A 12844-nucleotide genomic window follows, 5' to 3' on the forward strand; every position below is an offset into this window, starting at 1 on the left:
CGAACTACACGCTGAATTACTCACACATGTCAGTTTATTAGAGGAATTAAACTTGAGGTAACAGCGCTGCTTCACTTGCTCTAACAGTTTCACTATCTCACTAACAGCATTTGTGTGTGTTGAATGTTGTTAGTTAGGCCTAGGTTGTTTGTTGGCTGTATGAGACTAAGCTAGATTAACATTAGAGAATAACATACAGATCATTTTCTAACTTCATATTCCAACTTTTCATGATGTTGAACATGAACATGATGTTACATTGATTTGCTCACCTGTTTTCTCAAGTAACATGCAACACTCTGTCGAAGTTAGTCGCGGACGTAGAGCTCTCGGCATCTCAAAAGATGTTGATCTTCGTTTTAGTCCTCTTTTTGTTTCAAAGTCTGCTTGCCATGGTCCATAATGTTTGAACAAACATTACATGAACAAACGTTTGAACCCTCACGCTGTTGAGCACGCATAACGGGCATAACCGACCCAGTTGTCCACGTCTGACGCCATGGTTACTATTGCAGTACGAGGTCAAACCAGAAACCGGCAGTAACGCGGATATGATCTCATTGACTGGCAACTCCTCGTCCCTGCTCACCTGCACGCCCCGTTTCCTTAGTTAAAAATCGCAATTCTCTTACGATTTACAAATAGTTGGTAACATTTGGGATATTGTAAGTAATCAACTAAACAAAATATATAACATTGGCCTAGTGTTTTTTTACTGCAAAAATCCTGCATATTGTACCTTTAAGTTTAGTCTTTCTCTCTCTCTCTCCCTCTCTCTCTCTCTCTCTCTCTCTCTCTCTCTCTCTCTCTCTCTCAATGCATGGACTTCAGCTACTGTTCACCATTAAAACTAGCGATGCATTAATAGTAATGAACAACGCATTATTGATAAAAAAAAGAAAACAAATGAAATCGAGCCGACTCCCTTCGTTCACTTAAATGAGCCGAGCCGAGTCCGACTCTTTCGCGAACGACTCATCACTGAAACAGCTGCGTTCCAATTTCTCTCTCTCTCTCTCTCTCTCTCTCTCTGACTGCGTTCACTTCCTTATTTTCACCCCCCTTCCTCTCGTGCTCTCTCCTCCTCTACATCCTCAATCTCTCTCAGCAGCAGCAGTTTGTGCGAGAGAACTGGCACCAAACTGACGCATCCATGGGGCGCGCGCAGCATCTTTATTTCACCACATTACAATTTGAAGTCATTTAGTGGAATATTCACGCCAACGCAACAAGCACACGTCAGTCGTTCGGCGTTTAATCTTCAGGCTTAAAACTCTGTCGCTCCATATCTGTCTGTATTTGTCACATTTGTAGCTGTGTCGATCTGTGGTGATGGATGGGGATGCGTGTGTTCGCGTGTGGACTCGACCGCTGCATGTGATGCTCCAGCAGAAGAAGATCAAAGCGCGGAGGAAAAAGCGCAAGGAGTTGTTCGGGGGACAGATGTGCTTTATCGGGCTGCTGCTGCTGGCGGTGTCCGGCTTGTCTAGTTTGGCCGAGAAATCCGGTGAGTTTCGGTTCAGTATTTGTCAGGAATGTGTGTTTCTGAAAGCGGAGGGGGGCAATGGAAAGTTTTACGGGAGAATCATACTCGCACTCGGAAGTGTTTAGTAGAGAACCGTATACTCGAACCAATGCACCGACTTTTAAAGGGAAACATGCGGAATCACTATTAACTGTTCCATAATGAATGCATTTCTGAAACAGTTAAAAGTTGCCAGAATTCGGCTACACAACTGTTTTAGATAAACATGCTCGCACTTTTTAAAGAGTCATATAGCCTACACTATTAATCATTTTAGCCATACTTAAAGGAGCAATGTGTGACTTTTAGCGACATCTAGTGGTTCGGTTGCGAGTTTGCACCAGGTTTGCACTAAGGGCTCAGCCCACTGCTCACCCCTCCCTTTCGAAGAAGCTACGGTTGCTAAAACGGGACAAACATCTCGTCGGCTGAGACAGCAGAGAATAGCCAGAGTAAGCCAAGAGTGTGTAACATTGTCACTGTTTCTGTACCACAGTCCATTATAAACCACATCATGAATACTGTCTGTTTACAAAGCCATTGTCAGGTGAGGATCAAGGGTTTTAATATATAATTTAATAAAATAATAATCAGCTGATTGTCTCACAAACGTAACCAGCAGCACATTTCTCCCCACATACTGTAGCAAACCCATAATACAGCGAGGGAGCAGCCATATATTTTTTCTAACAGGGTAGTAATAGTTTAGCTGGCTAATATGAGCTGTTACTGTGGCTGAGCTGGGACGCGTCTGCATGAGTCCAAAGGTCGGAAGTGCGCGCGCTGTTACAATCATGTCGTCTCCGCATCCCATGGCCATAGATACATAGATACTATTTACTACACACAATATAGGCTTTTTTTTCTCTGATTTTTAAAATTCTTCGCGATCGACTTTAGTGATAAAAGACTTTAGTAAAAGTCTCTATCGACGGGTTAGTGATTCCTGTAACGTACTGTTTTACGGTCAATGACATGAATACTAATCATCAGCTATCTCACGAACGTAACAGCACATCTATCCCCAACATAACAAACCCATAACACAGCGAGGGAGAACTAAGTTACATGAAACAATCCCAACTACATATTTTACACCACTCACAAGGGAAAAGTCACAACTCACGGAGTGTAAGGCTAGCTTCCAGCTTTCCGCTACTTCTCTTTCAAGGTAGTGATGAAACGCGTTCTGTTGCACTGTGTGTTCGCGTTCGGCTACGGTAGGAATATGACGTCACAACATGGCGACCTTCATAGAAGGGGATTCCCTCGGTTATGGAGCTATTAATGTCTCATTCTAAGGTAATAAAAACATTACGGCTAATTAAGTAAGTTCTTTATACACCACTGAAAACATAGTTATGGATGTCATATTGCATTTCTGTTAATAGATACTCAACTTTGTTACACATTGCACCTTTAAGAGTTAAATATTTGAATGAACCGTAGGCTATTCATAACATTTTGGTGAATCGTAATGAAACTAACGTTAGCTATAAACTGTTTTAGAGAGCTTAACGGTTAGAAAACTGTTTATCATATTAACCATTCTAGACAGCTGTATACTCACACTTGTAACTGTTAAATTGCTTCACAATCTTACAATGAACTGTCTTAGACAAGCCGACTGTTAAAGAACCATACCATATTTACAATGTTAAAGGGTTTCACCCAAAAAGGAAAATTATGTCATTAATTACTCACCTTCATGTCGTTCCAAGCCCGTAGGACCTCCTTTCATCTTCGGAACACAGTTAACCTGTTAAACAGGTTAATTATGTTAGATTTAGTCCGAGAGATTTCTCTCCCTCCATTGAAAATGTAGGTATGGTATACTGTCCTTGTCCAGAAAGGAAATAAAGACATCAGCAAAGTAGTCCATGTGACATCAGTGGGTTAGTTAGAATGTTTTGAAGCATCAAAAATACATTTTGGTCCAAAAATAACAAAAACTACGACTTTATTCAACATTGTATTCACTATCGGTTCTGTTGTCAATCCGCGTTTAGTGACGCTGATGGCGTAATGACAGCATTTCGTAAAATTTACGTAAAATTTGCTTGTTTGTTAAAAGCATTTCTACCTCTCTTGTTTACATTATTGCGACATTGTAGGTCTTGCATGAAGTTCCTTAAAAGTTGGCAAATATTGGCATAGGGGCTTATCAGCTTGTCTAGTTTTGTCCGCTCCCTGATCCATGATACCGCACAATCTGAATCCGTCCACACACACTCCATCTGTCCATTCGTATCTGTGCAACTCAGCACAAAAATAATGACTCTTCATAATAATCTTACTATTAAATATATCACCTTTGAAAACCATTCAGGATGTGCACATCTTTCATATACCCTGACATTCAAAACAAAAGATCTTTTCAAATAATGCTCTGCATGTTCACTTCAGATAATCTTGTTGTATAACATAATCTTGACAGCTCTGATTTAATTACAGTAAAAGGGTCACTTAATTCTTTGAGTATTGTGTGTAAACAGTGTAATAGACTGTTAATATGCTTTAATGTTCAAAAAATACATTATTTTTCACATACTGTTCATTATTGTAGCACCTCTATGCCCAGTCTTTCTAAAACACGCCAGTTTCTACAAAGTCCCTCCTTCTGAAAAGCACAATGTGCTCTGATTGGCCAGCTGACCCAGTGTGTTATAATTGGCCGCACACCTCAGCATGTGTGGGAAATGTAACACCCCTTACCATAATCGCAAGCTTCAGCTTCTTAAGCAATTATAAAGACAGCTACCAATGTCATCAGTTTTACCATATCAGTTTGAGCCCGAGTCGTATTCTAAAAATGCAGATGACGAAGCCTATTGATCTGAACCTGATACTCGTCTGTATTTACAGTACACAAGCCGCGGTTCAGCTGACAAACGCCGCCAGTGTAAAAGCACAAGGGGTGTGTGTGCTTGAGTGGCCAATGTAAAACAGAACACATAGTGCACCTATGTTTGTCATCTTTATACCACAAGTTAAAAGCGGAGAACAGAGAATTCTATGTTTGTAAACATAAATCCATCTCTGCAATTTTGATCGTAGAACGACAAACAATATGCGTTATTCTACACTGCACAAAACTCTGCATTTGAACAGTCAATAGCAAATACTGTACTTTAAAAAATAATAAAACATACTTACAGGCTCTGATTCAGAAGCACCAGATTGCCCTATAGCTAAGTTGAAATTGCCCCATTTTTTTAGAAATAGCCTTTTGTGCACAGCCGGCCTTGTGCTCTCCCACTAAACTTTTGGGTTGTGCTGTTCTAGAACAGTGTTGAACTGTCCACTTTTTTTGGAAATAGGCTCATTTTACCACTCCCCCAGAGTTAAACAGTTGAGTTTTACCGTTTTTGAATCCATTCAGCCAATTTTCTGATATTTAGAAGAATATAAGTAACCAGACAGTTTCTGGTCTTATTGACTTCCATAGTATATTTTTTCCTACTATGGAAGTCAATGGGACCAGAAACTGTCTGGTTTCTGATATTCTTCTATATATCAGAAAATTGGCTGAATGGATTCGAAACGGTAAAACCCAACTGTTAAACTCTGAGGGACTTGTAAAATGAGCCTATTTCCAAAAAAAAAAAAAGTGGAGTATCCCTTTAAGGCTGTTAGATGAAATGGATAGAGCATTTAATTTACACGTACAGTGTTTTAATATATAAAGGTAGCTCCTATTTTGCAAATGCCACAAGGGAAAGCAAATGAAGAGAAGTGGAGAAAGTGACGAGGTGGATTTGGTGGGAAGAATAGGGAATGATAAAGGCAGGGAGAACTGTGCTGAGTGGCCTGCCAGCCAGAACAGACGCTGATCTAAAGTGACTTCTCTGTCAGTTGCTGACTGCCTCTGACAGACGTGCTGCCTGCATTTGGGCCTGCTAGCCAGGCTTCTGAGCTTTGTTTTTTTGAGGCACTGATTTTATTAATTGATTGATCCATTTGTTTATTTACATGGTTTCTTGTGTTCCCCATTTTCTTTCTCTATCTTGCTCTCTTGCTCTCATTTCTCAATACCCTTATCTCTCTCTTGCACTATTTGGACAGGATTAGTTTTTCAAATGGCTTGAGTCAAATTATTACCAGAGGACATCTGTGATGTCATGTACTGATTCGGACGGGATTTGGAAATCTATAGTTTTTTTCCCGTCATTTTACCAGGAAAATGTCAACAAAAACTTCTACATTTGTGCTCCAGGCAGGGCCATAAGAAATCTAGCTTAAGATACAATATTCAATGAAAGTCATGTTAATGATTATGTTTAATATTAAATGCATATAAATGAGAAGATATATATATATATATATATATATATTCAGACAAAATATCTCCTCTGAGTTAGCAAAAAACAGTACGCACCACATTTTTAGCCAAGGTTGTGTGAGAAAAGCAATGTTTTCCTGCCCAAATTGGGCTTTTGACGTCAATTAATGTTCCCTGTGTGCCCAGATGCTCCCAGGTACCTCATGTTCATGCTTGGCATCCTTTCATCTGGAAGAAAAAGGGAAAGAAAGAAAAATGAACAATGTGTTAGATCTTCCTATTGTCTAGGATTATTTTGGACAATTGGAGAGGTTTGGCATGTTTTGGTTCAAATTTCGCAACACTTTCTCTAACAGGTTTAAGAAATGCACAGCCCTGGATAAACCTTTAGGTTTAATTGTTTTCCTCAGTCTTGGTCTCTGGCTGTTGTGTAATGTTTGTTAGCCCTAACTAATAATTGCTGCTTTATATGGATATAGTTATTAAACCTATAGAAATTTCTACAGTCACCCCCTTTTTAGCAAAATTTCATGTCAATATTTTACAATACATGTTTTAAAACAATAGAAAAACTGTTAAAAAAAATCAAGATAATTATTGTTGAAATTTCTGGTTGTCAAATGTTGCATAGATAGAAAATATGTACTAGCCTCAATATTTTATATTATTCCTTCTTTCACTTGGAGTGTCCTTGACATTGGTTCAAATGACTGAATTTTCAATCTTTCTATGCGTCATGTGAACTGTGGACAATAGAACACCTGAAAGGCTCGGGTTCTCAGCAAAATGGCTGAATTCCGTTCAAATGAATAAAAGTCATTTGACCAAACTTTTTAGTTCCCTTTTTAAGCTAATGTTGCATCACTAAATCTTGCAATCATTGATCATGTTCATTGCATTGCATTTCAAACTTTAACATTTGTTTCTTTGTGATGTATTGAATGTTGTGGGTGGGAATTCTTAGTGAGCATATGAAATTGCAAGAAATTGTTTATCTGGTGACCTGGCAGCTTAATTGATTTTTACATAGCTTTCCAAGTAGGATTACTTCTTGTTGTTCTTAACTCTCTCTCTCTCTCTCATTCTCTTCTGACCAGCTCATTTATCATCCACACTGGTCCACACCTTTAGTCTCTTTTGGAGCAGAGCGGTTCATTATTTTAGCTAGTTTTGCACCACGCTGGGCCACAAGCCTGACAGCAAGCTAGTCCCAGATGGATGACATGAGATGGATCAGTGCTGTAATTGTAATTCTATCGCACAGACAAATTGATGGTTTGTAAAATATGCGAAATATCAGAGGTCTAACAGTGTTCAAGTTGCAGATTTGTGGCCATTGAAACCCTTGAACAGGATATTAGGTGGCACTGTAACAAAGGTGTAAATTAAGTGTTCCATATAATATTATGATATATTAGGACCATATCAGTTATCATATTGGTTAATAATATCAGGATATATCATCTGAAATCACATATTTAACTCTCCTTTACACTTATTTTTTAGATCATAGGTTACTTTAGCCATCATCGAGCACTAACTTAAAGGGATTGTTAACCCTAAAATGAAAATTAAGTCATAATTTTGCCACCCTGGTGTTGTTTTAATGCAGTATGTCCTACTTTCTTTTATGGACCACAAAAAGAGATTTTTTACAAAAATGTCCTGCATGTGCTCATCAATATAATGGCAGTAAAAAGCGATCACCATCAAGCTTTTTTTTAAAAATACCCTCCAGGGTAAGTAAACTATGACCTAATTTTTACTTTAGGGTGAACTATCCCTTTAAGGGATAGTGCAAAGATTTAAGCATTTTTTGTTTGATAAATTTTATTTACCACTGGCAAACAATTGTCATTTCAACCATGAAAATGAAGAACATAATTTGACCAGAAATATATATGTTTTTAATCAGAGCATTGCTGAAGACTTTTTGAATGTTACAACAGCATGGTATTGTCATTTATCAGGAGAGATATATAGTGTTATACTCATTGTAATATCCACTGACATGAACTGAATATTTTCTGTCAGCTGTAAAATATACTGACTCTGCAGTTTAGCTTTCGCTTGAGCTGATGAATGGAGCCAGTGATGTTGTCTGGTGCACCATCACTTACATGATCCATCATGCTTACACACCAAACCAGCCTCTCTTTATATGCCTTTGACAGCTCACCGATCATTCACAATTCTGTTTGAAACATGGCTTTACTTGTCCCAGAGTCCCAGCACTAAATATATGAAGCACAGGCTGTCGTTTTCGCAGAATTTCTGAGATATGTTCACAGTGAATAAAAACCATCTAGTCATTTGATCAAGTGTGAAGAGCAAATAATGGCTCATCTTTCAGTACATCACAGTTGGCAATTAAGCTCCCCGTTCAAACACTGATTACAAAAATCATCTCAACACAGTGTAAATGTACAGCAGGAGACTCAATAATGTGAATCTTTGAATCTTAAAGAAGAGGCACTGCATATAGTTTAAAGGTTAAAATATATCTCACTCATTTTTTACGTGATAGATAAATGCATGTTAGTTCCTGTTATTTCTCAGTAGTCTGTTTACATCATTATAAGTTTCTTGTCCATTAATAAGCTGAAAATCAACACCATCACATAGATGTTTTGTAGAGAGTAAACAATATGCACACATTGGTATCTTGACAAGCAAGCCACAGTTAAAAATGTGTGAACGTCATTTCAATATATAACAAAATGTCAAAACAAAAGTGGCATTTATTTGTAGAGAAAGACAGTGCAAGCACACTTTACAAATGCAATACTTCTCAAAAAGGTAAACTCTACAATCATTTGTTTGCAGATGCCACCTGGTCTGATATTTTGAATGAACATCATTTTTTAATCCAAGTCTCCATATATGGTAAATGTATATTATAGACCACCATGATGAAGTGACATTGTTGTTGACTGTGCTGAGCTGTTTACAAAAGTTAACATAAACCTTGAGCAAGATCTTGGCTAACAAATTTGGCTTTCTGTCTGTGATGTGCTTCAGCATAAGACTTGACTTGAGCTGGTCTATTTAATTACTATAAAATAAAAATGAATAGAAATAAAGGTTAATTTGAATTGGTGGAGGCATGGTGGAAGAATTGCCATATGTTTAAAAATCCTGTCCAGTGTTTGCTTGTATAGCGGTGGTAGCACTGTATTTCAATTTTCTGTCAAAAACAATTCCATGACAAATTAATCAATAAAGAAATTAGAAAGAATAGGTGTGTTCGACTTGAAGTGGCGCTGTACAGTCTGATCGATGCATGACATCTAAGTACGGTGAGAGCGATCTGAAAGCATACAGAGCCGTCTGCTCTCTAATCGCTCTCGCGATACACCGGTCTCTGCAGCACCACTTCAATTCAAACACACCTATATGCAACCCGTTTTACTTCTGTGAAAGTCTATTCAACAAGTAAAAATGTATGGACTAGGTTTTATTTGTTGTAAATTGATTGGATTGCGAAAAGTGGCCATTATATACTAGAATGGAGCCTAAAACAAGAAAACCAGTCACATGGGTCAATTGAAAAAAAAAAAAAAGGTTTTAAGACCTAAAAAACCTTTGTAGAAAAATACATTGTAAAAAAATGCATTTGAGATGTGGACATAATCTGAAAGCTGGATAAATAAGATGTCCATTGACGTGTGGTTTGTTAAGTTACGACAATATTTGGTCGAGATACAACTATAAAAACTGGAATATGAGGGTGCAAAAAAAATCGAAACATTGTGAAAATCACCTTTAAAGTTGTCAATTTATGTTTGTAATTGTGCTGCATTCACTCACAAAAATAAATGTTTTATATATGGTTGGAAATTTACAAAATAGATTTATGGAACATGATCTTTACTTAATATCATAATGATTTTTGGCATAAAAGAAAAATTGATAATTTTGACCCATATAATGTATTATTGGCTATTGCCACAAATATACTTGTGCGACTTGTGACTGGTTTTATGATCCAGTGTCACAAATGCTAAAACAATCTCTAAAGAGCTGTGTATTGGTTAGCATTATCAATGACCATTGCAGCCTGTGACAAAAAGTAAGTAATATTATTAAATTTTAATTATAGGTTATTTAGATAATGATTTTATTTTTAATAAACTCAAAGATTTCTTTCTAAACATGATTTAAAATCATTTGCATTCATTTCACTTCTGTAATGGGATGTATCATTCACCGGGAACATGTATTCAGAAAGTAATGGTCGATTTTGAATTTGGACAGGTGATCTATCGATTTCCTTCATAACTCTATAGAGAGAAAATTCTCAGTAGTTTCTCAGTAATTAACAAAAAGTATTGAATCCCCCAATAGAATGTTGCTAATTAATACAGTGGTTTTATTTTAGGCTAGCAGTCTATTCTGGAATACTCAAGACAATTTAGTAAGGGAGGAGACATCTGCCACCCTGGAGCTCATGACGAGGTGAAAAGGGGATGGAGAGAGAGAAACAGCAAGGGGTTTTCTATCTGCCAGCTCCTCCCGGATCCCTCCGCATGCCTCTCCTGCAGCTGCCCTCACGTGTAGCGCAGGTCATTAATTCAGAGAGGAGGGGGCGCCCTACATACCTTCTCTCTCTCTCTCTCTCTCTCTCTCTCTCTCTCTCTCTCTCTCTCTCTCTCTCTCTCTATATATATATATATATATATATATAGCATGCTCTAAATGTGCTCATTAGAGGTGTGATTTATGATGCCCCTACTCTCCACCTTCTTTGCATTTGTGCTGCAGTAAGAGTGGATTAGGCTCTGCATTGCATTTATGGTGTTTGCTAAAGCAAAAAAAACAAACTGCTCCAACTTAGTAAATCAAATGCAATGCACAGTTCGGCAGATCACAGCAAGACCACTGAACATCTCCTAGAGAGGCTCTGGCCTGCCAGTGAGTGAGTAGATGGATTGCACACAGATGTTGGAATATTTCAGACGTATGGAGATGAAATCCAGCCTTGTATTGTAATGTAGCAAGGACAAGCATGTTGTACGGGCACTGATCTGCCAGAAATGTTTTGCGCTGAAAATATGTTCTCTAGTTCACTTTACAGACATTAGTATATGCTGTTTTTCAGAGTGAGACCTTGAGTCTGATCGACTTCTACTGTATTTGGTAGTGCGAGTTAAGATGAGGTTCCATCTGTTTGAAACTAAGTAAAGGATTTAGTTCACCTCAAAATGACAATATCCTAATAATTTACTAACCCCACTGCCATCCAATATATCCAAGTCTTTTTCTTTCCTCAGTGAAAGAGAAAATAAGTTTTTTGAGAAAAACATTTATGGATTTTTCTTCGAATAATGGACTTCAGTTGCAACCAACGTTTTGAAGTCCAAATCAATGCAGTTTCAACGGTCTTTGAAGTGCTTTACCCGGCTATGCAAGATCACAGCTGAGGAAGACGGTCTTATCTAGAGAAACAATAGCTCATTTTCAAAAAAATAAATAAAATTATAATATATATATATAGAGAGAGAATGTATAGTGTATATACATAGATTATATATATATATATATATATAAATACACTATATATACTGTATATATATATACATATATACATATATAAATACACTATATGTTACAGCTGTATTATAATATATATATATATATATATATACATACATACATTTATGAAAATGAAAAAAATGGATTTTATATATATATATATATATATATATAACATCAGAGAATGTATAGTATATATACATATAATATATATTATAATACTGCTCTAATATATATATATATTCTCTGACAAGTCTTATTGCCCTAAGTAATACTTTGCTTTTAAAGGTAATTTATCTTGTTTTAAGGATGTTTTTTTCCCCTTACAAAAAAAATAAGTAAACTTCAAGTATATTTGTTTGGAATATTTAGTAAGTACATTAATATTAGTGTACTAGTAGTATACTTGTAAGGGTATTATTTAAATACTTCTACTTGGGACTAAATTGGCCCACTTTTTAGTAGAAAAAAGTATACTTTGGGACCTATCTTGCACCCACTGCAATTGACTTGTACACCGACGCATGTATCATTCCTATTTTGCACCCGTTGCACAGCAGACATTTCCCTCCACAGACGCACGTCGTTAAATTAGGGGAAAAAACTTCAGTGAAAAGAGCACATCTACACAGACGCAGCAGTTCTCATTTTTTTTGCAAATCATACATTATTACAAGGAAAGATATTAACACACAAGGGAAATCATTGTGGTGTCCACGAAGATGTGAAAAAATAAGCAAAAATGTAGCTTACACATTTATCCAATTTGTTATAAGCCTTTTTTACCAAAACTAATTTGGGTGGGTTTCTCCCATTCCCATCCAATGTCACTTCTCTGTCTTTTACGGCCCTGCCGAGAACGTCTGTGTCCTCGGCTGTGAACCGTTCCTGGTGTGCACTTGGCAAATCCGCCATAATAAAAGCAATCCGCCATGGAACAAGTGCTCATGCTCTTAAAGGGAAAGTGAGAAGCCGCTCTGATTGGTTTATTGCACGTTACGCCCAAACCACACCTATGAGTCATGTAGCTATTTCAGAACAACCCATTTTAGATTTGCGAGATCCGCCCACAAAGTTACTCGCGTTTTACGTTTGATACTAGTAAACTTTGAGTACACAACTTTACAACAACATTTCTGTTTGTACTTGAAGTTAGGCTGCCAACTTTTAGTTTAGCTTGGAGTGAGAATTATGGAGGAGGAGGAGGTGGTGGAGGAGGGAAGAGCGGGGAGGGGGAGAGGGAGGTGATTGGGTGGATGTAAAAAAACAACAACCTTGCATCACAATAAGTGTAGTGATTTTCAAAGCATTTGGTAACTAAACAGAATTTTATGAAGTTAAGTGACAACATGTTACAATGCTGACATGATACAATGACTGGTAGGCTACTGCTTTTATTATTGATTGACACAAATTTCACGATTTCAATTCTTGTGATTTGATTCCGGTCGTGTGAGGGCCCTATTGGAATTATTCTGTTTATTATTGTTTAAATTTCGTAA

At 37.2% G+C, this 12844-nt stretch overlaps 1 protein-coding gene across 1 annotated transcript in view; it reads left to right on the forward strand.

The window, feature by feature from the left end:
* The first annotated feature begins 1033 nt into the window (after window positions 1-1033).
* slc24a3 (solute carrier family 24 member 3) overlaps window positions 1034-12844 on the forward strand; it is a 72051-nt gene continuing 60240 nt past the window's right edge. Inside the window, exon 1 of the mRNA XM_039672432.2 lies at window positions 1034-1507. Within this exon, the coding sequence (XP_039528366.2) occupies window positions 1333-1507 (175 nt within the window). The 5' untranslated portion in view covers window positions 1034-1332. The remainder of the gene's footprint in view (window positions 1508-12844) is intronic.

This window comes from Pimephales promelas, chromosome 11 (assembly GCF_988280905.1).
Source record: "Pimephales promelas chromosome 11, fPimPro1.hap1.1, whole genome shotgun sequence".
NCBI classification, from domain to species: Eukaryota; Metazoa; Chordata; class Actinopteri; order Cypriniformes; family Leuciscidae; genus Pimephales; species Pimephales promelas.